This window comes from Salvia hispanica, chromosome 4 (assembly GCF_023119035.1).
Source record: "Salvia hispanica cultivar TCC Black 2014 chromosome 4, UniMelb_Shisp_WGS_1.0, whole genome shotgun sequence".
NCBI lineage: Eukaryota > Viridiplantae > Streptophyta > Magnoliopsida > Lamiales > Lamiaceae > Salvia > Salvia hispanica.
In genome coordinates, this window is record NC_062968.1 from 28,490,145 (window position 1) to 28,517,454 (window position 27,310).

The 27,310-nt window shown below is 34.8% G+C and overlaps 2 protein-coding genes across 3 annotated transcripts; both read right to left on the reverse strand.

The window, feature by feature from the left end:
* Positions 1–7,595: 7,595 nt before the first annotated feature.
* LOC125222744 (transcription factor SPATULA-like) lies at positions 7,596–9,736 on the reverse strand. The gene is made up of 6 exons (XM_048125524.1): positions 9,235–9,736; positions 8,930–9,022; positions 8,783–8,848; positions 8,621–8,686; positions 8,056–8,334; positions 7,596–7,990 (listed from the first exon to the last, which is right to left on the reverse strand). Exons 1-6 carry the CDS (start codon positions 9,412–9,414, stop codon positions 7,901–7,903), a joined length of 774 nt encoding a protein of 257 aa, XP_047981481.1. The 5' UTR covers positions 9,415–9,736; the 3' UTR covers positions 7,596–7,900.
* Positions 9,737–12,684: 2,948 nt separating this feature from the next.
* Positions 12,685–17,243, reverse strand: LOC125222189 (probable E3 ubiquitin-protein ligase RHG1A). Of its 2 annotated transcripts, none has more exons than XM_048124682.1 (7): positions 16,891–17,243; positions 16,737–16,781; positions 14,397–16,238; positions 13,716–13,766; positions 13,443–13,541; positions 13,215–13,358; positions 12,685–13,126 (listed from the first exon to the last, which is right to left on the reverse strand). In XM_048124682.1, exons 3-7 carry the CDS (start codon positions 16,152–16,154, stop codon positions 12,995–12,997), a joined length of 2,184 nt encoding a protein of 727 aa, XP_047980639.1. In that variant the 5' UTR covers positions 16,155–16,238; positions 16,737–16,781; positions 16,891–17,243; the 3' UTR covers positions 12,685–12,994. The 2 variants fall into 2 exon arrangements, with proteins under 2 accessions (XP_047980639.1, XP_047980638.1); XM_048124681.1 differs by having other exon boundaries at positions 13,716–13,769; positions 16,891–17,235.
* Positions 17,244–27,310: the final 10,067 nt, after the last annotated feature.

Here is a 27,310-nt window from a genome sequence, read left to right on the forward strand (position 1 = left end):
AATGAAGATTTGGCAAATAAACTTATTATCACATACTCATGCTCAATACATAATCACAAATAACCACAAAACAATTATGTATCTTACAACTGCAAAATTAATAAATTGTATCCTCCTCTGGAGGTTAATACGCATTAAAATTTTGACAATTTACTGGTCACAACACCGACGCATCAATTGCTTCCTCCTCTGGAGGTTGATACGTCTAATGCTGCCTAAGCACGACCATCAGATTTAGCATTATAGAATTTTATTTCTACAACACACTCCCATAACAATGTTCATGTGCTGTCAACAAAACCAAGCTATCTCATAAATTCTGATTGAACCCTGAAACTCGCAGTTCCTTAGGATTATTGTCCCCACTCTGCAGGTGGCAATAATATTGGGAACCACTTTCTAGTTCATTCTATTTATTATGTGAGAAGTCCGCCCTTATGAACTTGCTGTTTTTCGTAGGATTATTGTCCCTACTCTTTAGGTGGCGATAATATTAGAAAATCAACTTCACAAAATTTGGCAGTCCAACCGATGGAGACCGTATACAACGCACTTGTTGTAATCATCACTTAGATATTTTTATATGGTTTTTGCATAATTATCACATAAGCAGATAAAAGATAAAACAGATAATCCACTTAAAATAGATAAACACCAAATAAACAGATAAATCCATTTAATGCATGGCATTTAAACACACATGATAATTAACGACAATTATTTAATCTAGTCAAGGGAGAATCAATTAAATAATTAAGTTTTATCTCGGATAATGTTTATCCAAAATTCATTTAGGATTTATCAAGATAGAGTCAACTATCTAAATCCACTTAGGATTATTCTAGATTTTATTTCCATAAAATCAAATCCTACAATTCAAGATAACGTTGATCTAGGATTATCATTATTTAAATCATACTAGGATATTACTAGATAGAAACACTTCCATCATAATCCATAAGATAAAAATAAAATCCAATCAATAAAGATTTGTACAAATCTTAATTCTATTTAGAATAGACATCTAGAATATATCACACATTACTTAGGATTTCTTAGATAAATAAATATATCTAAATCCAATTAAATAAGGATTTCTTATATATCATCAACATCCTAATCTATCTAGGACATAAATCCAAAAGATAAGGATAACTTGGATTAATACTTATTTTAATCCATCTAAGATTTGTCTTAATAGAATTAAATCTATTCAAATCCCTAGGATAAAATAAATTAATATAAATATTTATCCTAATTCATCTAGGATTTATCTTGGAATAAATCCATATAAATCCATAGAATAAGATAATATTATATTAGAATTATTCAAATCTATCTAAGATTTACCTAGGAACAAATCCATATAAATCTATAAGATAAGAATAAAATATTATATTATCACTATCCAAATCCATCTAGAATTTATCTATGAATAAATTCATATAAACTCATAGAATAAGAATAAAATAATATTATCATTATCTAAATCCAACTAGGATTTGTCTAGGGATAAATCCACATTAATCCATAGGATATAGATAAATATTAGATTGTCATTATCTAAATTTAACTAGGATTTTCGTCTAGAAATTAAATCCCTACAAATTCATAAAATAAGGATAAAATCTATAATTAATCCATGATTTGATACAAAATCAAATCTTATATAATATATAAAATCCACAAAAGATATATTCAAATCTTATTTCCAAATTAATCTTGAATTATTTCCAAAATTGAATCCAAGGATTTGGAAATCCTAATCAAAATTTGGAAAGCGAAGTCGTGAGACGAGACAAAACGACATCACGCATAGGGAAACCCTAATCTTGCGTCGTCGTACTCCCATTGAACCGCAGCCGCTGCTGGGCTCCCACTCGTCTCGCGAGCTCGCCGAGCCTGACGTCTCCGACGCTGCTGCGTCGACGTCGCTCCTCTGGAGCTGCTGTCGCTGCTGCTCCGTCTCCGGCTGCTCACGAAGGTCGCTGTCTTTCGAGGCCGGGAACTGCCCACGAAGGGCTCCTACTCAGACCGCCATCGCCGCCTGCATCAAGCTAGCCTTCCCTCTCTGTCTCACGCATCCACCGAGCCTGACGTCTCCGACGCTGCTGCGTCAACGTCACTCTGCTGGAGCTGCTGTCGCGTCTCCGGCGTCAGCGGTGCTGCTGCCTCGCGAAACCACCGTTGCTGCTGCTGCGACATCTCCGACGTCGCTGCCGCCGTGTCGCAGCTGCTCCGGTGTTGCTGTTTGCTGTTGCGACGCCTGTGGCGCTGCTGCCCGGTGATCTCCGACGCTGCTGCGTCGACACCTCTCCGCAGCAATTCTCCGCAGCCGTGGCTGCGGTGCGACGGATTCTTGATGTCGCAATCGCAACAATTTGATACAAACAAATATATGCACGACAACAATCAATTAAAATTATAAGAAGTACTCATCAAATAAACATCACGTTAACTTGATGTAATTCTTATGTCATGATTCATATGTTGTTATGCAATCTTAAAAGAATTAAAGCACAACAAAGAAACGAACCAGCACTAGCAGAATATTCCAAGAACGAATTTTCGTATTCTTAATATTCAAACTTTATATGCATTCAAGCAATTCATATAACATGAAATTAATCCACATAATCAGAGCCAAAAATTGGCTCTGATACCAATTGTTGGGGTTTGGTGCCCCTTGCACAGCGGAAGACTTGTACAAAACAAATAAATCAGATACGGATCTATTTGACCGATTATGCGATTAATCAATTCACATGTTAAACAGATAATTGCATGCTAGAACGCAAATAATTCATGCTTAAAAAATATAAATCCTAAAACATGAATTCTACGGTTTAGAGTTACCGATTTTGATTCTCCAAAGAATCGACGATTGCTCGCGCCTTCTCCACGTGATGATCTTCAATACTAGACCACGGATCTTCTCTCTGGTTCCCGAACTGTATCTCGATATCAGGGTGGGCTGATCTTATCACAATACTAGGACTCGAATAAAGAAGACAGAAGAAATCCTTTTGGGAAAATGAGTAGAAATCGAAATCTCCTTCAGAGAGGGGGGCCGAAAATTTCAAAAATTTCAAGTATGAAAATTGTGATCATTCTGTCTCCTTTATTCTCCTATTTATATTAAGTTCCTTTTGGGCCCAGACAGGGATCTATGGAAGGTTTTGGATATGGGCTCCCCCAATTAGCTTTTTACTAATTAAATTGAACCCACAATTTAATACAAGCTTATATTGGAATATTACGAGCAGCCACTACAGAAGTAATATTGAACTCTCCCCATCCAAATCCGAAATTACAAGTGATCCGGGTTTTCGTTATTTATTATTTATTTCTCGTGCTTAAGGTATAAATGTCCATTAATTAATTAATGTCTGCTATGGACTTAATTAATTAATATCTTATTAATTCCAAGAGTGGACTTAGCAAGAAATACTTATTTATTATTCATAGAGTAATAAAACTCCAACTGGCCAGTTTTCCGAATAATAAAACCTTGTTCGAGCTCCTCTTGAGGACATTATCAAACGTGCACATTTCAACATAATAGCAATCCTAGCACCGCTAGATATTAATCACCACTACCCAATATATCGGGATTATTGGGTTGCGCCGCACCATTTGATAAGTCAAAGTAGTGCATAATCAATACCGTATGCTCAATGCTAACATATGTAGATTAAGAAATAACATTTTATCAAGACCTAGTCTTTCAGTAGATAGCATAAAGACACGTCTTGCTGTTAGATCCGTTCGAGTACTATACCACACCAATGTCAAATTATTTCGGTAAGGCTTAGAAATATGAGGACTGACATTGCAACCTTTCACGATAGGTAACCAAAGCCTATCTAGGTTGTGAAATTCTTCTTTTTCTTTTGCAAAGCATTACATAGATCTGACCGTGTTACCTTAAAGTGGACGACGCCCACAACCGGTCTACTAAACAAAAGACTTAGACTTTGTTTACTTCTTATGCATTTAAATGTTTGTAAAACATCTTATAAATGCACAAGCAAATACAATGTAATAATAATAGTGATTCTATTCGTGCGAGACTGCTCGAATAATACTGAATCGGGTTAAAAGTGGATTGTAGAGTTTTACGTATACAAGCAAGATTCTATTCGCGCGAAACTTGCTCGAAACATGCTTTTCAGTATACCAAACCTAACACTCTTCTTGTCCCGCCAATGTATTCGCGATATGCAAAAATAGTGCGCGTGACATACGGAAACGGCAACGGAAGTAGATATCTCCCCGTACCGGGTTCGGACTAAAGTAATCACGTTCCAACCTTGAGGCGGCTTCCTCCCGGTTACGATGGATGTAAGTCCGGCGTCGCCTTTGAGGAGGCGCGGCGGCTTCCTTCTCCCTACGTCGATCTTATTCTAGCGATTCTTCCATTATTCGACGCATTTGCTCAAATTGATCCATAATGGATTAAATTTGGGAGAAGAAAAAAATAAAGGAATGATTTTATAGAAGTGATTGGAGAGGAAAGAAAGAGAGATGAGAGAATAGATGTGTGTTTGTGTGTAAAATGGAGAATGGAGAAGAGTATTTATAGAATATAAAAAAAAAAACAGTCATATTACCCTTTTTTTTTCGAAAAAATGATTTTAAAAAAAATGAATTATGACGTCATAATTCCGACGCCCACTCGCGGGTCGGCGAGTGGGCGTCACGCCAGCCGCCCGCGCGCGTCACGTGGCATCGGGCGCGTGTCTCGCCAGCTCGAGGCCGGTCTCGCCAGGACGCGTCACGCGTCGAGACAGCCCGTCTCGTCCCGACGAGACGGATCCCGCATCGCTGTTTCAATGTCGTCTCGTCTCGTCTCGTCGAGACGAGATCGAGACCGCATCGCGCTGCGATGCGGATGCCCTTATTATGCTCTATCCACTACTCGAAATTTTTATTTACAGCTATTTAATGTATACTCTTTTTTTGTTCTTTTTGCAATGAGAAATGCATTGTCCCACTCTGAAAGTTATTAGAGCATCCGCAACGCTGCCTCGTTGCTGTCTCGGTCTCGTCTCGACGAGATGAGACGGCATCGAGACAGCGTTGCGGCTCCCGTCTCGTCTCGACGCCCGACGCGTCCCGGCGAGGCAAGCCTCGAGATGGCGAGACACGCGCCCGGGGCCACGTGGCGCGCGCGGGCGGCTGGCGTGACGCCCACTCGCCGACCCGCGAGTGGGCGTTGGATTTATGACGTCATAATTCAATTTTTTTTTTTAAAAAAATCTGGCGTTGAACGGTCATATTTTTAAATTTTTTTACACACAAACACACATCTATTCTCTCATCTCTCTTTCTTTCCTCTCCAATCACTTCTATAAAATCATTCCTTTATTTTTTTCTTCTCCCAAATTTAATCAATTATGGATCCATTTGAGCAAATGCGTCGAATAATGGAAGAATCGCTAGAAGAAGATCGACGTAGGGAAGAGGAAGCCGCCGCGCCTCCTAGGCGACGCCGGACATACATCCACCGTAACCGGGAGGAAGCCGCCGCAAGGTTGGAACGTGATTACTTCAGTCCGAACCCGGTGTGGGGAGATATCTACTTCCGTCGCCGTTTCCGTATGTCACGCCCGCTATTTTTGCATATCGCGAGTACATTGGCGGCACGGGAAGAGTTCTTCAGAGAAGGGTTCGACGTTGTTGGCCGTCCTAGCCACACGACGCTCCAGAAATGTACTGCGGCGATCCGTCAGCTTGCTACTGGACAAACGGCGGATGCGTTCGACGAATACCACCTGCACGTCGGAGAATCCACTGGGCGACTTTATTTGTTGAACTTCTGCAAAGGCATCCGGGCAGCCTTCACCGCCGAATTTCGAAGAAGCCAACCAACTGCAGATTGTCAGTTTCTGCTCCGTCTTCATGAACAAGTGCACGGATTCCACAGGATGCTCGGGAGTGTCGATTGCATGCATTGGCAATGGAAGAATTGCCCTGTGGCGTTGAGGGGGTCATACACGAGCGGCCACAAAGGCACCCACCCCACCGTAATACTTGAGGCCGTCGCCGACTACCGGCTATGGATTTGGCATGCGTATTTCGGGGTCCCCGGCTCGAACAACGACGTCAACGTGCTCAACAACTCGACCTCTTCGCTGAAGTTCTGAATGGTAAAACGTCGGCCATCAACTTCATCGCTAACAATCGCCAGTATAAAATGGGGTACTATCTTGCCGACGACATCTATCCGAAGTGGCCAACCTTCGTGAAGACGTTCAACAGGCCTACGGACGAAAAGCAGTCTCTTTTTGCGCAGAAGCAAGAGTCTGCTTGCAAGGATGTGGAGAGAGCGTTCGGGGTTCTCCAAGCTCGATGGAACATTATCAAAGCCCCGGCTCGACAGTGGTTTATGGAGAATATGGTCGACACATGTATACGTGCATAATCTTGCACAACATGATTGTCGCCGACGAAGGACCTGAGGCGGAAAATTGGTTCGACCCTGAAACCCCGGGAAGCTCAACCGCAAGTAGTCCGCCTCGAACGGGAGTGCATCCGTCTTTGCAAGAGCGGTTGTCTATTCGGGCAAGGACACGTGATTCTACCGCCCACGCCCAACTCCAGGAGGATCTAATGGAGCACATTTGGGCAAAATTTGGCAACCGTTAGATGATCGTCACTAGAGAACTCCTTCTTCTACTTCTTTGCCTCCATTTTTTTTTATTTGAGTTTAAGTGTGCAATTTGTAATTTCTAGTTTTTTAATTATGTCTTTTTTATTTTTTTAGGTATTTAAATTGTAATTTTATTTTATTTATAATGAAGTGTGTGTTTTATTAATTGAATTTGTTGGAATTAAAAATAAAAATGAAATTGAATGAATAGTTAAGAGATGGTTAAGAGATGGAGGGATGCAGGTGTTGTCTCTTAGTTAAGAGATGAGCTGAAAAGTACAGTGAGGCCCATGAATAGTGAAGAGATGAGACGGATAATAGATAGCGTCGCGGATGCCCTTAGGAGTATATTTTTCAGTCCAAGTGAAATTAAAGAGAATTAGTTTATTTTAATTAACATAGGTGACATGATAGTTCAACATCTCATCCCTTAGGTATGAGAGGTTAAGAATTCGATATAAATAAAGTAAATTATTTGGTCAGTTTATACACATTGCGAAGAGAAAGATTCTCTTTTACATAATTAACACAAATTCTAAATCGTTATGAATTTGGAAAATGACATACATTAGATACAAACAATCCTATAATTAATTAACTCAAAAATATATCCACCAGTAATCCAAATATTATTCTTATTGGAGTACATTGTTTTTCAAATCTACTTTACACACTTTAGTTCCACTAACTGAGTCACTTACTCCTATTTCTTATGGAATTACCCAATATAGTCCACTTTTTCAATTAGTAATTATATTAAAAATATATCAAAAGGCCCTTGCTCAAAATTTATGAAAATGATGCCTAGAATAGTATATAAGGGAAATTCCTAAAAAAAATCAATGTATTTTCCCAATCTATAGGGGGACATATTCCGACACAATAATACACCATATCTCAATGATAAAATAAATTAATACTCCCTACAATATTAGTAGTATAATTTTTAACCCAATAAATTACATTTCAAACACATTAATGTTGTTACATGGGATCAGAATTACAATATTTTGCTCTTAAAACATCATTTTCAAATCTTGCAACATCTCATCATCCAATGTTTTCTAAAGCAATCTAGACATCAATAGTATTAACCCAAAAACTTCAATTATGTGTGAAAAAAGAGAGGTTTGAATAATAAGAAGAAACACAACAATGATCTTTAACTTGACATCATTTAACTAGAAACAACATCACCTCTCTCAAATTGGTATTCTTATTTCCTCTGTTCATTATAACTTACAACTACTGCGATGACACCCTGGCCGTAGAATTGTTGCCCGAGCAGCTTATATCGAGCTGCAACCGCGACAAAGTGTCATCCCTGCAGATATCCTGCAGCGGAGGATAAGAACCGTTAGTCATGGCACTGGCTGAATCAAGAAATCGAGCATTAGTACCTTTGTGGAGGCCATCAATCCATAGCTCGGGAGCACTGCAGAGTTAGCAGCGTTTGATGTGGATGGCACGAGCATTGGCAGGGCTGAGGGACCGTGGTTTGCTGGTGTCTGCATAAAGACGTCGTTTTGATCCCTAGAGAACTCCAATCCTCGGTTTGTGTGTAGCAATGGAATGCCTTCGTCTATGTCAAGACCAACTGAGGGTGGTGCTAGCATCGACTGCAGTGACCCTAGGGAGTATCCGGGGTGCAGACTCAACCCGTTTCTCATTGTCAACATCTGCAAACGAGAGGCGCGTCTCAGCTACTAGAACTTCAACATACATTATACTACAAGATTGTGAAGTTGAAGTTCAAATCTGCCACTCCTTTTAACATGAGAAATCTTGAAAATTTCACACAGAAATGCTTACATAAATTGAATAATTATTATGCTACACAAATACTGAACACGAAAGGAATTGACAGCACGCGAACCTTTAAGGCCACAGTTGGATCGGACAAGTATGATATGACTTTGAAAACCGAGCAAGCATATGTTTACAGAGAGAAGAGAAGGCGAAAACCTGAACTTGCAGTTGAAGCTGTTTGAGATATTCAATGGCTTCATCCAACATAGATGCCTTGTCAGTCTAGCAATAGGAAACACACACAAAATCTTCACATTTCGGATCCTAAACTCAATGCAGAACATTCTAGATAAAGAGAACCAAGTTGTGCTAAAAGACCTTGTTAGAATTCGGAATCAGATTCTGAAGTGCTTTCAGCTTCTCGTTGATCCGGCTTCGCCTCCTCTGTCCAAAACAGCTAATGGTTTGAGACAAATTTGCAGTAGAAACCTGATCTTGACAAACTAAACTAAGACCATCACACACCTTTTCTGATAAATTGTGGACCTCAGCAGCTCTACTTCTCTTCGAAGAACGAGGTGCCACCGGATTCATCATTGTATCATAAGCTTCTCCTCCCTATCATTCATCAATTCCCAAAACCAAAAACCAATTTTTTTTCAAAGGGATTATTGATCACAACAAAGAGCCAAAGTTGAAATTGCAATCACAACTCTCAAATGAGATTTAGGTGGAACATTATAACTACTGCACAAGCTTAATAAGCTACCAAAAAAATGTAAGCTATCTATCAAGATTTTAGGGAAAATGAGAAAGAATTCGTCGTTTACCTCAAAAGTGGAAGAGAGATTCTTGCAGCTGGGATCAGAGAAACTTATGCTGGTGGAGGACTCCGCCACCGCCCCTCCGCCGCCGAACAAGCCTCCGGCGGAGGAAGACGAGTTTTGTAGAAGAATTTGGAGAAAAGACGACATGTCTTCAGATTCATTGCTTCCGTAAAGATCCGACATTTTTCACACACCAAAATTCATCAAATGAATCAGAAATCAAGATTCAAACTTTGTATTTCTATCTCTCTCCCTCTGTGATTTGAAAGGTCTTGAAAATGAGAAAAGAGCAAAATTGAAGCTAGCTAAACTGATTTGATTCTATATTCATTCTTCCAATGATGAAAAAAAGTGGGAGAGGATTTGACAATTTTGAATTTTGAAGCGATTCTGATGGAAAAGAGCAGACATTGAAGTCAATAAACCAAAGGAGTTTCGATTATTGGGTTATTTTCGCTGCAAAGTAAGAAAGGCATTGCAGCTTTTTCATATTCCCATCAACAAATATTGCTGAAATCGATACTTTTCATTTCTATATTCGGAAAGAGAGCGGTTTCCGCACTTTCCTGTATTTTTCCTCTTCTGGAAAATGAGAAGAGCTATTTATGCACTAATTTAAATTTATTATATTCTTTTAAATTATAAATGAATGATAATCTCTTATCATCCCGCCTTAATTCTCCTAATCTTTTGTTTATTTAAACAGAGGGGTCTCATGTTTTCTTAATTTTCTAAGAGATCCTTCAGTTTTCAAGGTGCAACAAATTTTGTTTTACACACAAAACCAATAAAATAGGTAAATGTTTCGCATTTCAATTAATTAACAAGATTAACGCTTTTTAAATATACAAATTTATCATATTTTTATACTATATGATAAATATATTTAAATTAAAGTCTTTTTTTTTCTAAATATAAAGGGGAAAAAAATCACACTTAATTTTTCCGAATGAGTTTTCAACTTAAAAAATAAACCAATAAACAGTAACACATTTTCAATTGTTATTTTGTGTTGACGGGTTTATCATGAATTCATCATCGCATAGCTAAAAAATCATGATATTTGAAATCATTACCTACCCAAAAATATTTCAATAATACAGCAGCTGCAGCGTTATACTGATACATATAAATAATATAATACGGAGCATGCGACTGAAATAAAGTTTTTATTATAATATGACATTGTCATATAAATGATAAATTTGTTGATAACTTAGTTGTCATCTGTTATTTTCATTCTATTTTCTATCTTCTGACCAAACTGTCCAAATTTAGTTTCACTTAAAGCCAAAATAGAAGCAAAAATATAATTATAAAATGAAGTAGTTGGAACAAATATTTATTACTGGAAATATTAAATAATAAAGTGTAGAAATTATAGAAATAATTTGTTTGGTTATCACGTCCAACTGGATCCATCGTACCCTAAAACAGAGCTTTAGATTAGATTATAGAGTATACATTTTTAAAAGGCACCATCCCCTATATTACTCATTCCAAGTTGCGCGTGAGAAATTTGGAACCATCCTATTTTATTTATATGTATCATATTTATTTATTTATTTATATCTTAAATATGTTTATCCATTGTTTACAAATAAAGACCTTAGATATAATATGAATTTTAGTACTACAAAATTAATAAAGTAAAAATGATAAAAAAGAAAGAAAGAAAAGGTAATTAGTGGTATTGTTAGAGAATACACATCATTAGCAGCATAATGTTGGTAAAACGTTTTCAAAAACATAAATTGTTTAATTTTGATTCACAGATCAAAATGACAAAAAATAAACTATTTTTTTTTATAAATGGAGTATTTTATCTTATTTTTATTTTTCTATGAACAAATATAACGATGAAATATAATAGATCATGATATTAAGCATGTAATTACATAGAAGGAATAATTAGGATGAATGGTGACACATTTTGTGAGAAGCTCTTACTTTTCCTTTGGTTGAATCTGTTTATATATTTGAAATATTTTTACTTGTTATAGGATGAATAAGTTTTCTATAGGGTCCGTTTGGTACATAAAATTGAAATTCTATGGAATTTAACTGGAAGGAACTCTAATTCAATTCCAAATCCTTTGTTTGATAAAATGAAATAATTGATATAGAATTGTATTTAAAAATTTGAATGTGTGCAGTGTGTGTGCGAATGTGTGTGTACAATGTGTGTAAGAATGTGCACAGTGTGCATGTAAGAATGTGTGTTGTGTGTGTGTATGTTTGTGTGTGTGCGCGTTTGTGTGTGTGTGAATGTGTGATGTGTGTGTAGTGTATGTGTGTGTGTGAATGTGTGAGAATGTTTTTTCTGTGTGTGTGTAAGAATGTGTGTATGTGAATGTGTGCTCTGTGTGTGTGTGTGTGTGTGCGAATGTGTGCATTGTGTGTGTAATTTAATACTCCCTCTATTTCTTCATAGTTGAGCCGGAACTTTTTGGCATGGAGTTTTAGAAATAAATGTTGGATGTATTAAATAAATAGATAAAAAAGTAAGAGAGAGGAAAATGTAGAGAGAATAAAGTATAAAGTGAATAAAGTAGAGAGATTAAAATAAGAGAGAGTAAAGTAAGAAAGACGAAAAAGTTGTTATATAAGCAAATGACTCAACTATGAAGAAACTTCTCGAAATGATAAAATGACTCAACTATGAAAAAATAGAGGGAGTAAGTATTTGAAATTCCACTACTTTTGAATTTTGATATCAAATTTAAATTGTAGAATTGGAGTATTTGGAATTGTAATTATTCAATTCCAAATCCAAGAATTTTTATGATATCAAATATTTAATTTGGAATTGAAGACTCCAATTCCAATTACATACCTCCAATTCCGATGTACCAAACGCAGCATGTAAACTTCAATTCCAAATCCATACCTCCGATTCCGATGTTTGGTTCCGATGTACCAAACGCAGCCATATATGTAAATTTCATTCAATTTGCGATAAGCTTAGCATAATTAATTAATAGGAATATATAGGTACTGCAATGTTAATCCACAGCTTTTGTGTTCTTAAAATGCCTATTAGTAGCCTAGTAGGTGCAATTTGCATGGCATCGAAACAAATACTAATAATTAAACTAAATAGGTAGTAGTGTAGTACCTTAAATACATATTTAAAGCAATTAAAACACTTTCATTTAATTTTAAGTGGCCTCCCCTATAATTTTCAGGTACTAGGCATCAAATTGGGTCAAAAATCAAAGGGCCAATGAAGATTATGATTACCCACCTTATGCTAAGGAAATCGAAAAAAATGGACCACTTTTTATTACTTATATTAATACATAAAATGGTTCATACACATAGATGTATCAATATGCATTGTCGAATGAGAAATAATGGATTATTTAAAAATACATTGAGCATATATTTCATCAAAAAACTAGTACTCCGTAGTAACATTGAGTATATATACTAGCATGAAACTTCAAATAATAAAGCAAATAAAAGCCAATAAAATATCATAAAACTATTGTCAAATGTAACAAGGTAGATGAATGTAAATAGTTGAATATTCAAAAATCCTGTCAATTGCTGACTAAATTGAACAAGGTTCTCTAATTTCATTTTCTTTTCAAGAATCACTGTATCTTCCACAGAAGAGCAAAGATAATTTAGGGCTGCCGGAGGCGAAAATACGAAAGGGAAGACGGTGAACTTCTTAGCAACGATGCCTTTAAGGACTCACGTTGCCAACACAACTCTCCGTTAGAAAGACGAGCCAAGAACTGCTGGTGCCCGTGTCTCAGGTGGTCAGCCCCGTCGTTTTACAAATGGGGCACAAGTTCTTATGCATCAGCCATTCCTTGATGCAGTCGGCATGGAAATTATGCCCGCATTCCAACGCTCCGAGATCTTCACCTTTGTTATACTCCTCCTGCAACGCAACAACGACATGAATACCTAAAACGGACTTGAAAAGATCGGTTTTGCATGAACCGTGTCGAAGAATGTTGTGGCCTCACCCGACATATACTGCAAGGCTCCATCTCAGCCGCATTCTTGGCTTTACCACCTAGGTATTTCCGTCGTTTCAAACGGCTCGTCACGGTTTCTTCACTCAGCCCGGTGCACACATTTCCGATGCGCTCCTCTAGGGCCAATAGTTCCTGGAAACGAGTGGAAAAATCAAGCTGATGCATATCATAAAGCATTGATGTGTTGTGAAAATGCAAACGGTGCTGCATCCTCACCTCGTACGACATGTTATCAACATCTAGTCGCATATCCCGGTGCCGATCATGGGTGTCGGCCATCCCAAAAAGGACCGAGTGATCGAGGATCATCACATCCTACCATACAAGAAAACAATAGCAAGATAATTAGTTCAAATACATATCCACTTTACAACAAGTGCATTTCCATTTTCCACTACAGCACAATGGCATATAGTCAAGAAGTTGGGACGGTTTTAAGCCAAGTGAGTCGTGGTAGGTAAAAAACCGAAAAAGGAAAAGAATACAGACCTCAAATCTCAAGCCTTCCCCTCTCCTCATGAGGTCCAGGACGTGGCGAATCTGCTAAAAACGGAAACAAACTTTAATCAATCACAAGGATCTACAAATAGAATGGGTGATAAAATCTTCGGTTTAACTAGACATCATGTTTGAAAAAATAGACACTGTGAATGAGTGTAATACAGCAATGTTTTTTACCAAATACAAGTGCTTTAAAGCATATAGAACATCGTGAGAGAGAAAAACAAGACATGACGTTGATGATCAGTAAACTTTAACACGCTTATTACATTTACGGTCAAGTTTTAGTTCTTTCAATTTGAAACACTTCTGTACAAAGCCAGAAAACAAGTATATTAATCTATATTCAGTTTAACCTCAAAGTTAATTAGCTAATTCAATTTCTTGATACAATGCTGATTCCTAAGCAATATAACAAACGTTTTTTTAAGCAGGGAAACATAGCCTATGGACCTTATTTGCATCATTCATGGAGTTCGAAGCGTGAAAACTAAAGACTGGATACGCATAAATAAGTTATCAATAGCCAGCGATACAAGTTTAAGGCATGGCATTACTTAGAAAAAAATTCACAAACCCAAGTTATAAATACAAACAAAAAGCATAAAACATCAGCGACGATAGAAGCACTAATGGAACAATTGCAAATGAAAGGAGGATGTGGAATACCTCGGACATTACACCGCCTCTTCCTTCACCTGCAGCAGCCAAAGCCCTCAGCGAATGCGGTACCCCAAAAGCACCATCGACGTGCCTCTCCAGATATGCTGATCTCGAGCTTAGCCCACGATGACCATGACTTTCAGATCCCGATGGAAGTACCATCTCCTGAGGTAGTCCCGATCTTGCAGCATGATTGCTGCTCTGACCTGCAGCCTCGGCTCCTGCACTCGACAACAGAGATCTCCTCACAATCTCTGATAATCTCTGAGGATATTGGGGATGGCTCCGATGGGACCAACTTGTAGCAGCAGCATTGAGGCCGGTGCTGGACCCGGCCCGAGAACTAGATGCGGAATTTCCAGCCACACTGTTGCTCCCGCCAGAAAAGTTCCAGTTCGTAGGATTCTGAGATGAGTTTCCCATCTCACTTGCTGGAACGAACATAGGATGCTCGGAAATGTTTTGTGGAATATGCCTTGAAGAAGGCTCTCCGAAAGGCATCCTCCTGTCTTCGGAAGCTGCTGATGCTGCAGCAATAGCAGCAGCCCACCTGCTAGTTCTCGATTGCCACCTAGGATGATTATTACGGCGCACAAGAGGATCAGACAGAACAGGCCGGCTGTTTAGGTTTGCATTTTCCACTGAGTTAGACGGGGCCATATCAAATAGATGGTTTCGGAGTAATCTAGAAGAGTGCCTAGAAGATGAAAGGCCTACATTTCCAACATCAGTCTCGGTCAAAAGAGAGTTGTTGGGAAATGTATCCTGTTGGTGTAGGCCATTCATTCGCAAACGGAAATTTCTACGGGAACTTTCTGCATTCCCTGAAGAGGTCAGCGAGAAAGGCATCGCAGAACGAGCTGCTGCTGCTGCACCAAGCCTGAGCCTCGGATTTGCTGGCTCCGAACCATTATTAACGATGGCATCATTGTGTGTTGAAGCCGGTACACTAGAGTTGCTGACAGCAACATGAGTGGTTGGCATGGTATGCAATTGGTTTCTTTCATCATGTTGAAAACTTGAGCTCCCTACTCCCGAAGACTGTCCTGTTTGCACTTCAAGAGCTTTTCGCTTGCATGACATATGTCGGCCATCGATTGAAAGACCCGGCCTGTCTTCCCTCTCGTCCATCACATAGCCACCGCGCCTTGGAGGCATGGAAAACGGATCAGAGGAGGTGCGGGGAGCTTGCATCTGTTCATTAGACAGTCCAATAGATATGTAGGAGCCGGGACGCTCGACTACCTGGCAATCATCATCGTTGTCATCATCATCATCTGAATCAACAAATCCCGAGATCATATTAAGATCCTGAGGAAGGGCGCTGGAGCTAGAAGTGCGCAAACCAAAGCCAGTGTGTGCACCCTGACTTCCTTGTGAGTTCACATTGATGTTATCCAATGAACGAACATCAGAGTCTTCGTATTGCCTCTCTTCTAAGGCGAGGTTGGTTCTCAAGCCAAAGGTCCAACTATTCTCCATTTTCCTCTCATTTTGATCGCCTAGGCGCTGTGATGAACTGGAACTAGTTTCACCTACACTCCACTCCACATTCGGCCCCTCATGCCTCACATGTTGCAAGTACTGATTATTGGCCTCACTTGGCAGCATTCTGTAATCTGGTAGCCGGTTTTGCACGGTGGCCTGCATACTAGTCCACGGAAGTTGGGAATGGGACTCTATGGTGGCGTCACCCGACCCAGAGCCATGATCAAATCCTATATTCTCAGGTAAAGTACTGACGGAGCTACTTGGCCCTTGCATTACGGCTAAGCCGAATTTTATTCCAATAATTATGAACAAAACAAATTAATGTAGAAAAAATAGCAAGACTGTTCTTCAGGAAATCTGCAACCATAGAATTCATCAAATCATCAGTAAATTTCATGTATTCACTACTTTCCGAAAGCATATTCAAGAACAAGATACAAAATACAAGAGTAAAACAGTATGGAGTATTACATTTTGGGGAAAACTTAAATTCAAAGGCACCATTCAACACTACTCCAACATTAAAGATCACTTTTTTAGCATATGTTCAAGAAACAATAAAAATTTAATCTGCAAATCACATACAAAAATATGAAACCATCAGAAAAAGCGTAACAGATTTAAATCCAACTAAATTGTTCTTCCAAAAAACAAATAAACAAAAGGGAAAATCCTAAACCAACACCTTAAAATGCATGAATTTCAAAGCATAATCGAAGGGTGAAACATAAGGTTACATATGATAGCTGGTAATCCAAAAGGGAAAAAAGAAGAAAACATCAAATTCCCAAACAGAACCCAAAAAAGGAATCCAAAACTAAACACACAAACATGTAAGAATCTGAGAAAATTTACCAGGCCAAAGAGCAGCAGATACAGCAATAGATCCAAAGTCAAGACCTGAAAATTGAAAACAAAAATCAGATAAAAATCGAATCTTTGAAGGAAAAAACTCGGTTGTAAGCTACATAAAGTTTTGAAACACAATCAGAAACTCCTTCACACCCACCTCTGCTTTCCCCCTTTGAGAGAAGCCTAAATCAGAGAGATGCGAAACCCATCCCAGACAGCAAGGAAAATTTAGAGAGAGAAAACAGAGTCTTGAAAAATGGGGTGGGAGAAAGAGAGAAAGATGATGGAAATGAAATTGGTGGGTGGTGAGGTATGAAATATTAGAGAAAGGGTGGGGTGATTAATGAGGACAGTATTCTTTAACTTACTCAAAACACCTCACTAGCATACACATAATGCCACCACATTCATACCCTCTCTCACATTTCAAACCAATACACAAAAATGAAAAGTAACAAATCTCATTCAATTCCCTCAACCACACCTACCAAAAGTCAATCAAATAGGCATCTCTGCCCAGAGTAATTTTTTTTCTTTTGGGAGTTGAAAAAGAAATGCACCGAAAAAAAGAAAGAAATTGGGATAATCTTGGCTCACCCAATTTATCTCCTTTTCTTGTCAGATTTCCCAGTTTTAACTCTGTCTCCAAGAAATTGAGAATCTTATATGAAAACCAATAGATTAGAAAATGAATTTGAAAATTAAAGAATCTTTTTTTATGATTTTCTTTTAGGTATTTTCCTCTTATGGATTTCAAAAACCTCAGACCAACCACCTGTCCTTGCTTGTGTGTATATGCAAATATGCACTGCATCAAATTGGATTATTATATACTTTTATTTAGTCTAAAATAATTTTATCAGTATCTTTACCTTTTTGTATGAGGCTGGGGACATTCATGTTATTCTTTGCCTATTTGGCCTTGATTTGATTCATTGTTGTGGTATATATACTTAGCATAATCCGATTGACACTTTTGCATTTCAAACATTGGAAGGAGAATCAGATTTTGAATTTCACATATTGAGGATTAGGGTTGTCGTTATTAAGTTACGAAAGAACGTCGGTGTGTGGGTTGTCATTACTATGTTATGAAAGAGTGTCGGTAAATCACGCGTTTAGTTGATGAGAATAGGGTGTTTGTGACACGCGTAGTTATTTGATTGTCGGATAATTCTCTTTAAATGAGAGAAAATGGAAAATATTTTAAAATTACTTATGTGGGATAAAACTATATCTGTTTTTATTGATTTTCTAAAAAAAAGGACATTAATTTTATGAGTATGATATATACTATAGTCCAAATATTTAACGGTCTTTCACTGAAATTCAAATTAACCTACTCTTCGTCCAGTGTGCAATCATTATTGCATTTGAGTTATGAATGAAAACACGTGACAATTATAATTTTATTTAACGTGAATATGGTGTATGAGACGCGTGTAGTTATATATGATTGTCGGGTGATTCTCGTTGGTTGAGAAAGAATGAAGAATATTTAAATATTATTTATCAACCACAAAATTATTTTCGCCATAGTGATTCCCTAAAAACTAAAAGAAAATCGATACATTAATTGTATGAGAATACACATTGTATACCACCCAAATATTTCACTGTGAAATTTAGATTAACCTACTTTGTCTTTCAATGTGCATCCAACGTGCAATCATTATTACATTCAAGTTAGAATGAAAGCACGCGACGATTATAATTTTAGTGAAAAAGAATATAGTGTGTGCGACACGTATAGTTATAAAAGATTGATGGGTAGATCTCGTTCTTTGAGAAAGAATGAAGAATATTTAAATATTATTTTTGAGCAACAAAATTATATTTGTCGTTAGTGATTCCCAAAAATGAAAAAAGGAAATGGATATGTTAATTGTATAAATGTGACATTATATATAATCCAAATAATTAATTGTCTTTCACTAAAATTTGATTGACCTAATTTTTCATCCAACGTGCAATCATTGTTACATTTAAGTTACAAATTAAAGCACATGACGATTATAATTTTAGTTAACAAGAATATGGTGTTTATGACACGTGTAGTTATATGTATGATTGTTGAGTATTCTCGTTGTTGAGAAAAAATAAAGAGTATTTGAAAATTACTTATTAGTGACAAAATTATATTGTCGCTAGTGACTTTTTAATAACAAAAAAGGAAATGGATACAATATCTGTATGAAGATGCGTGTTATATTCAATCCAAACATATTGATGATTAGGGTTGTCGTTATTAAGTTATGAAAGAATGTCGGTGCCCGGGTTGTCGTTCTTAAGTTATGAAAGAATGTCGGTGCCTAGGTTGTGGTTATTAAGTTACAAAAGAATGTCGGTGCTTGGGTTGTCGTTATTATGTTACAAAAGAATGTCAGTGATTGGGTTGTCGTTATTATGTAACAAAAGAATGTCGGTAAAGCACACAACAATTACAATTTTAGTTTGACGAGAATATGGTGTTTGTGATACGTGTACCTATTTGGTTGTCGGATAATTCTCGTTGATTGAGAAAAAATGGAGAATATTTTAAAATTACTTATCAACGACAAATTTATATCTGTTGATAGTGATTTTCTAAAATAAAAAAAAGTAAATGGATACATTAATTGTATGAATATGATGTAAGTATTATATATAATCCAAATATTTAACGGTCTTTCGCTAAAATTTAAATTAACTTACTTTGCCGTCCAGTGCAATCATTATTACATTTAAGTTAACAATTAAAGCATGCGACAATTATAATTTTGGTTAACATGAATGTGGTGTATGTGACCCGTGAAGTTATATATGATTGTTGGGTGATTCTCATTGGTTGAGAAAGAATGAAAATGCACATTATATACAATCCAAATATTTAACTTCACTGATATTTAGATTAACCTACTTTGTCATCTGACGTACGTCCGACGTGCAATCATTATTACATTTAAGTTACGAATGAAAGTGTGCGATGATTATAATTTTAGTTAGCAAGAATATGGTGTGTGCGACGCGTATAGTTATATATGATTGATGGTTAGTTTTCGTTCTTTGAGATATAATGAAAAAAAATTATTGATTATTTATTAGCGATAAAATTATATTCATCGTTAGTGATTCCCTAAAAGAAAAAAAGGAAATGGATACATTAATTGTATGAGTGTGCACATTATATATAATCCAAATGTTTAATTCTTCTCAATAAAATTTAGATTAACTAATTTTTTATCCAACGTGCGCCCAGTGTGCAATCATTATTACATTTAAGTTACGAATAAAAGCATGCGACGATTATAATTTTAGTTGCAAGATTATGGTGTTGTGTCACGTGTATTTATATAGTGTATTTATATAGTATTTACAAGGAAAGTTAGTACAACTTTTCAGGATTCAGAATCCTAGCTTTTTTTAGGTATTCTCTTTCCTAGTTTTAGAATTCTTACTAGAATGCAATATATTATTATTATTATTATTATTATTATTATTATTATTATTATTATTATTATTATTATTATTATTATTATTATTATTATTATTATTATTATTATTACTACGATGATTATTATTTTTATTATTAATAAATATAATATTTTAAAAATAATTTAAAATTATAAATCATACTTCATTTCAGTATAATAAATAACTATAATTAAATTTATCATAATTATAATTATATTATTATAATATTTATATATAATTGTTATTATCATAATAGTAATTAATAATTCATTAGATAATTAAAATATAATTATAATATAAATGATATAATAATAATAATAATAATAATAATAATAATAATAAATAATTATTACTATTATTTTATAAATTAATAAATAATCAATAAAATCGTAGTGAAATTTAAATTATAAATTTTATTTAATTATAATATCCGTAAATATTATAATTATAATAATAATAATCATATTTATTATTATAACTATTTATGATTATAATACTCCATGTAACTATTATGAAAATTATATTATTACATATTATCATGGATGATCCATATCTAAACTATCTATCGAAATAGTAAATATAATAATATAATTATTATCATTTATAATTAATAATTTATTAAAAATTTATATTTTTTTATAAATATAAAATTATAAGTACTAGCATTATTTTAGTTTGGTGTTTAAATCAAATATAAAATATAAAATCTTGATATTTTTCAAACACTGGAAAGTAAAGTTATTAAGAATCATATTCTCATGATTCATTTTCTCATGAATCATTTTCCTTTCTAACTTTACTTTCATGTCAACCAAACATGGCCTTAACGAAATTTTACTAAAATTTTGATTAACTTGCTTCTTAAATCGATGTATAATTTTATTTATTTTTTAGCTAATGTACGAAAACTATAATTGGTTCCCTGACAAACTTAATTTGAATTGTTGAATACTTGAATAATGTTATCAACTAATCTATTGTGCACTGGAAAATATTTTTAATTCAATTGCATTACAAATTTGATATAAGAAACTGACAAAATAAAGTGTAAAATCCTTTTCTATCTCAAAATTAAATAGAATATGGCTTCTGTAGCTTTGGCAAACAATAGTTATTGCCTTTAATGCATAACAATTGAGTATTTTATTTTTTCTGAAATGCGCGATTCAAATTCAAAATCCAAGAGTTGATAATTGATTCACTAATTTTAGTGTCAAGAAGAATATGCCAAATATATACTATATACCAGTATACTACCACAACAAAGAATCAAAACATTTTTGTTTCAATCTCTATCTCATACATATACTCTTAAGTCTTAACATATATATCAACTCTTGAATTTTGAATTAGCATAGAAGACAACATAGTCAAGAAAAAATTCACTAGTCAAAGAAAAATACGTCATCGAAATTTGAATCAAATAAGGAGGCAAAAGTCTACATTTTAATGCATTTAATTATATTGTCACGCCTAATAGGGTTAATTTATACGTTCGTTAATATAACGTCACAATATTTTCACGAAAAATGTATCGTATTCTCATCATAATTAACCTTTGTATATATTTCATACACATAGAAGCAGTGGCGGACCTATTAAGGGTCTTGGGGGACCCATGGAACCCCCAAGAATTCCGAATAAAATTAACTATATTTATTTCAATAAATGTATCTGCTCAGTTGCATAAGTGGTCAGTATTTGATTCTCTGGACTTCACAGCCTGTGTTCGAATCACTTAACTTATCTCGAATTTTCCTATCATTTAATTATTTCTATCTCATTACTCATCTTAGAGCATCCACAGCGGATGCTACATGCATCCCTATCTCGTCTCGGAGGGACGAGACGCCCGCGAGACAGCGTTGTGGGCAACATCCCGTCGCCATCCCGTCCCGCGTCTCGCGCGGAAGAAGCAGCTGGCGAGACGGTCTCGCCACGCGCCGGAGAGACGTGGCGCGCGCTGGTGCGTGCATGACGCCCACTCGCCGGCCCGCGAGTGGGCGTCGTAATTATGACGTCAAAAATTATTATTTTTTTTTTTAAAATACTAAAAAGTGTAGCATGCCTGAATCTAACTGGGGTTCGCGGTGGTGGAGGAACTGGATCGGAAAAAAGAGGGATTCTAGTTGTAAGATATCTAATGAAACCGTCGCTGGAATTGAGATCTTATTCAAAGAGAAAGATATCAAATATTTGGAGTTTCTTTTTGTATATTATATGGATGATCCGATCCGCAAGGACCGTGATTGGGAATTATTTGATCGTCTTTCTCTGAGGAAGAGGCGAAATAGAATCAACTTGAATTCGGGACCGCTATTCGAAATCTTAGTGAAATAAAAAAATACGTTACCAATATATTGGACCCCCAACCACAAAATCTTGCGTCCACCACTGCATAGAAGGTACATAAATGCACGAATCATGGTACATGTATTTAGAATTTTTATATTTTGGTGAGGTTTCATTAAATGTTACACCAAAATAATATTATGTAGCCAATCACTATTCAACATTAAATTCTTCAATTATATACCAACAATAAGATTTCTTCACAATAATATCTGGTTTGTACAATTTTGACCATCTTTCAACTGACTCACGCTTATTTCGTAATTTGCCTAAAAGTAAATAAATTTCACTTTCTATTTAAGGAAACAAATGTAATTGGTTTGGTCTCATAAACGTGGTTAACTCGAATTACAACTTACGACCTAAGTTTTTATTGAGTATTTAACCGAACGGGGGTGTTATATTACTAATTCATAACTTAATTGCTAATTACAACTAAATAATAGTCATTAGATATTTAAATTGAGGGCTTAGATCATTAATCCCTAAATGTCAATACGATCAACGAAAAACGTCAATAAGGCCATAAGATTAATTCCAAAAAATATCAATAGGGATATTAATGTCAATTAACTACATATTTAGTTATAACTAACTTTTAAAAGAAATACCAAAACTTTAAATTCATATAACATATATCAATTTAAAGATAATTTCATAAGGATTCCAACGATATCCTACATGCATATGTTCCGACGTCAAAATTTGAAAAAATTTCGAAATTTTTTTATTTTTTAAATACTAGTATGAAATGTCAACATACTATATAAAATATGTCAATATAATACACGTAGAATGTCAATATAAACAATGAGTTAACATTCTTAAAACATTGTGTTGACATTCTCAAAGCACTGTGTTGATATTTTCGAAACACTATGTTAACATTTTCATCCAAAACTCTAATTTGGAGTTTTTTTTATCTTTTTTTATTTTATTAATAAAAATTAAAATTACACGTGACAAATTGTAGACCACACGTTTTCTAAAATCATATGACCTTAAATTAATTGTAGTTAGCAATTAAATGATGAGCTAGCAATTGATCACTCCCCTTTAACGAAATATGTGTGTTCGGATGTTATAATCGTGGTTTAGTGTGTATATATACATACAACTATACAAGCCAACGTAATTTCGTAACCTATATTTGTATAATTTATAGAGTGAACTACAAAATTGGCCTCTACGTATGACAAGTCGAACGCTAGAGGTACCCATGTTTAAAAAAATGCATTGTAAGCCTCTACGTATGGGTATAATATCATTTCAGACCCTTTTTCACTATTTTGAGTCTTTTATACCCTTTTCCCCTCACCTTTAACCTAAATGTAATTCCAAGGTTGTTTTAGTCTTTTTCATTTTTATTACTATGTACTATGTTTATTTTATATTAAAATATTATTTTCAATTATCCATAAATATTATAAATTTAATTAGATTGATAAATTAAAATAATTTATATTTTTATTTTAGTTAAACTAAATAGAAGATGGATTGTCGAAATATTAGGATTTATGTTTGATATTTTAGTTAAACATCTTCTATTTAATTTTAATATTAACCTAATTGAGAAATTAGAATTTATTTTAGTTTAACTAAAATATTTTAATATTAAACATCTTCTATTTAATTTTAATATTAACTAAAAATGATTTATGTTTTTATTTTAGTTTGATAAGTGTTTTAATTTTATCAATTTAATTAAATTTACAATATTTGTGGATTAAATAAAAATAATATTTTAATATAAAATAAACATAGTAAATAGTAATAAAAATGAAAAAGACTAAAACATCCTTGGAATTATATTTAGGTTAAAATTGAGGGGAAAAGGGTATAAAAGACTCAAAATAATGAAAAAGAGTCTGAAATGATATTATACCCATACGTAGAGGCTTACAATGCATTTTTAAACATGGGTGCCTCTAGCGTTCGACTTGTCATACGTAGAGACCAATTTTGTAGTTCACTCTAATTTATATAGTAGTACAATGTATTTATGGGTTGATGGAGATTGAAATAAGGATAACTTCTTAAAAAGTTGAGCCAATTGTATAGGCTAGCTATAGCGATAGGAAAGTGGTATGGAAAAATAGTAGGGGTAACTGCTTTTAAAGTCATCAACTTTCTATGAATTTCGGTTTTTCCCAGAACTTTAAAAAGTTCGTGTAATGTCACGAACTTTATTGTTGGTTGTCATTTTCTCATGTCAGGTTTTCCGGTCTGATTCAAACAGTTTATTTCCTATTAAGACAATGTCCAAATTCTTTTATCTTACTATCGTTATCTTTGTCTTTGAAATAGCTTCGCGTGGGTACGCCTTAATCGGAACTCGGATGAAGAAGTTATGGTCATTATGATAGTACAAGGTCGCAGCCTTCATCAAATGGCCATAATTTCTTCATCCGAGTTCCGATTGAAGCGTACAAGGTACCCACGCGAAGCTATTTCAAAGACGAAGATAACGATAGTAAGATAAAAGAATTTGGATATTGCCTTAATAGAAAACGAACAGTTTGAATCAGACTGGAAAACCTGACATGAGAAAATGGCAACCGACAATAAAGTTCGTGACATTACACGAACTTTTTAAAGTTCGTGGGAAAAACCGGAATTCATGGAAAGTTGGTGACTTTAAAAGCAGTTACTCCAAAATTGTACTACTACTATTTTCAACTCATATTTTTTACACACAAGTGTCGAGAAAGTGGACTAATAATCGTGGATGGATGGAGTATATATTTCAAATCAAGCCATATTTTAGAGAAAAGAGGAGGAAAAATAAAAATATAAATAATGTACAGTAAGTGTTTAAGATCAAGTCCTATTACATACATATGAATTTGGATAGTGGAGATAAATACTTAAATTGTACTACTAATTAAGTATTAATTTTATGCATTGGAATGTCATTGTTCTTACATAACATGTGGATATGATGATCCGGGAAAAGAATGATAAGGTGGACTAGGAAGGGATGTAAGCAAAGCAAACTATTGTTATTATAAATTTTGTGACAAAAATTCCAAACTTTATGAATCAAAATTGGGCAGCAAATTGAAGAGATTATATATACTTGGCGTGACGTTGATTTTCATATGCCGATACCACAAACAATGCACCTGTTATTATTAGATGGAGTATTAGTGTTACCGCCTAACTAATTTATTAGTATTATTTCACCCCGGATATAGTGGAATCTACTCGGCATCATGCCATCCTTTTATTTTGTTTCTTTTTAGATATAAAAGTAACATTAAAGCTAAAATTGCTGATTATCAGAGTACCAATTTACAATAGAAATAAAACTGTAAAATAATAAAATCAAGGGGCATTGGAGCGTAAAATCACGAAATTTTCCAAAAATTTATTTTTTCTCCCGACCTTTAAATATGACATATAATATCACGAACTTAAATAGTTGTTGAATTCTTCATACCAGTAAGTCAATAACGAAATCCGACTACTTTTTAAATGAGATGAATAATTATATCTGTCTTCTAGAGGCTTTATAAACACATAACTATCATTTTCCAGTGGTAACCATATATATCTAATGTAATGTGATGTGATGGTAAGTAAGATGCAACCAGATTTCGTCGTCGATGTGAAAAATTCAACAATTGCTTAAGTTCGTGATATTATATGTCAAGTTTAAAATTCCTGAGAAAAAATAAATTTTTGGAAAATTTTGTACTCCCTCCGTCCCGCTTTAGGAGTCCCGGTTGAGTCGGGCACATGTTTTAAGAAAAAAGTGTTTAGTGTGTAATACATAAATGTTTTAGTGGATGTTGGAACCCACTTTTAACACTTTTTTATTAGTTGTAGTGGAAGTTGGGACCCACTTTTAACACTTTGTAGCCATTTTTTATTAATTTATCTCAACCGGGACTCCTAAAGCGGGACGCCCAAAATTGATCAACCGAGACTCCTAAAGCGGGACGGGGAGAGTACTATCTAAAATCACTAAAAAAATCAATATATAACATACTATCTAAAATCACTGAAAAAATAATGGACAAATATAAGAAAACAAACAATTAAGCGACACAATCTAACATTATTTGCCAGCATAATCCACTAAAAAATGATCAGTAGCAATTCCAAATCAAAGAAAAAGTTTCAATCAATAATCATAAAATACAGGCAAAACATTCACCATCCTAACAAACTAAAAGCAAAATAGTTACAAAACACACACAGAAAAACAATGACCTTTTGAATTATTACCTCATATCGATTGGCATTTTGTTTCTTCAATTTTACACGTGAAAACTTATATTGGTAACACACGTGTAATATCCATAAAACGGTCGAATTTAGCATGAATCATATTTAGATTTGTTATTCTATGTATAGTAATATGTTGATGGCGACTTTAGAGTTAAGTGAAATCATACGTTCTTCTCAAATCTTCACCGTTTTTATTGGATATTGTAAATTACAAATAATTATAATAATTAAAGGGGAAATTGCACATAGGAGTGATCAATTGGTAACTAATTACCAATTTCAAATTAAAATTAAATCTTAGCCAATAGATTAGAAGATTCAGTGGATGAAATAATGTCACATAATTATATTTTTAATTAAGAAAATTAATAAATAAAATTAGAGGGTATTAATGTCAATTCTCTCTCATTAAAATCATCTCAAAACTTTAAATTTACGTAACTCTCTCAATTTAAATTATTTTTTCACAAAAAATATATCAAATTAAAGATAATTTTATAAGGATTCTAACGAGATCTCAATTGAATATGTTCCGA

Bases quoted from the DNA above. Each gene is read 5' to 3' on its own strand.
- LOC125222744 (XM_048125524.1), bottom strand. From the start codon at position 9,414: ATGTCGGATCTTTACGGAAGCAATGAATCTGAAGACATGTCGTCTTTT. The intron at 9,023-9,234 runs GTAAACGACGAA...GATGAATGATAG, and splicing joins ATCTCTCTTCCACTTTTGAG to GGAGGAGAAGCTTATGATAC. The intron at 8,335-8,620 runs GTTTTCGCCTTC...TCTCGTTTGCAG, and splicing joins AGCTTCAACTGCAAGTTCAG to ATGTTGACAATGAGAAACGG.
- LOC125222189 (XM_048124681.1), bottom strand. From the start codon at position 16,154: ATGCAAGGGCCAAGTAGCTCCGTCAGTACTTTACCTGAGAATATAGGA. The intron at 13,542-13,715 runs GTCTGTATTCTT...CTTGTATGGTAG, and splicing joins GGGAAGGCTTGAGATTTGAG to GATGTGATGATCCTCGATCA. The intron at 13,127-13,214 runs GTGAGGCCACAA...GTTGCGTTGCAG, and splicing joins AGCCTTGCAGTATATGTCGG to GAGGAGTATAACAAAGGTGA.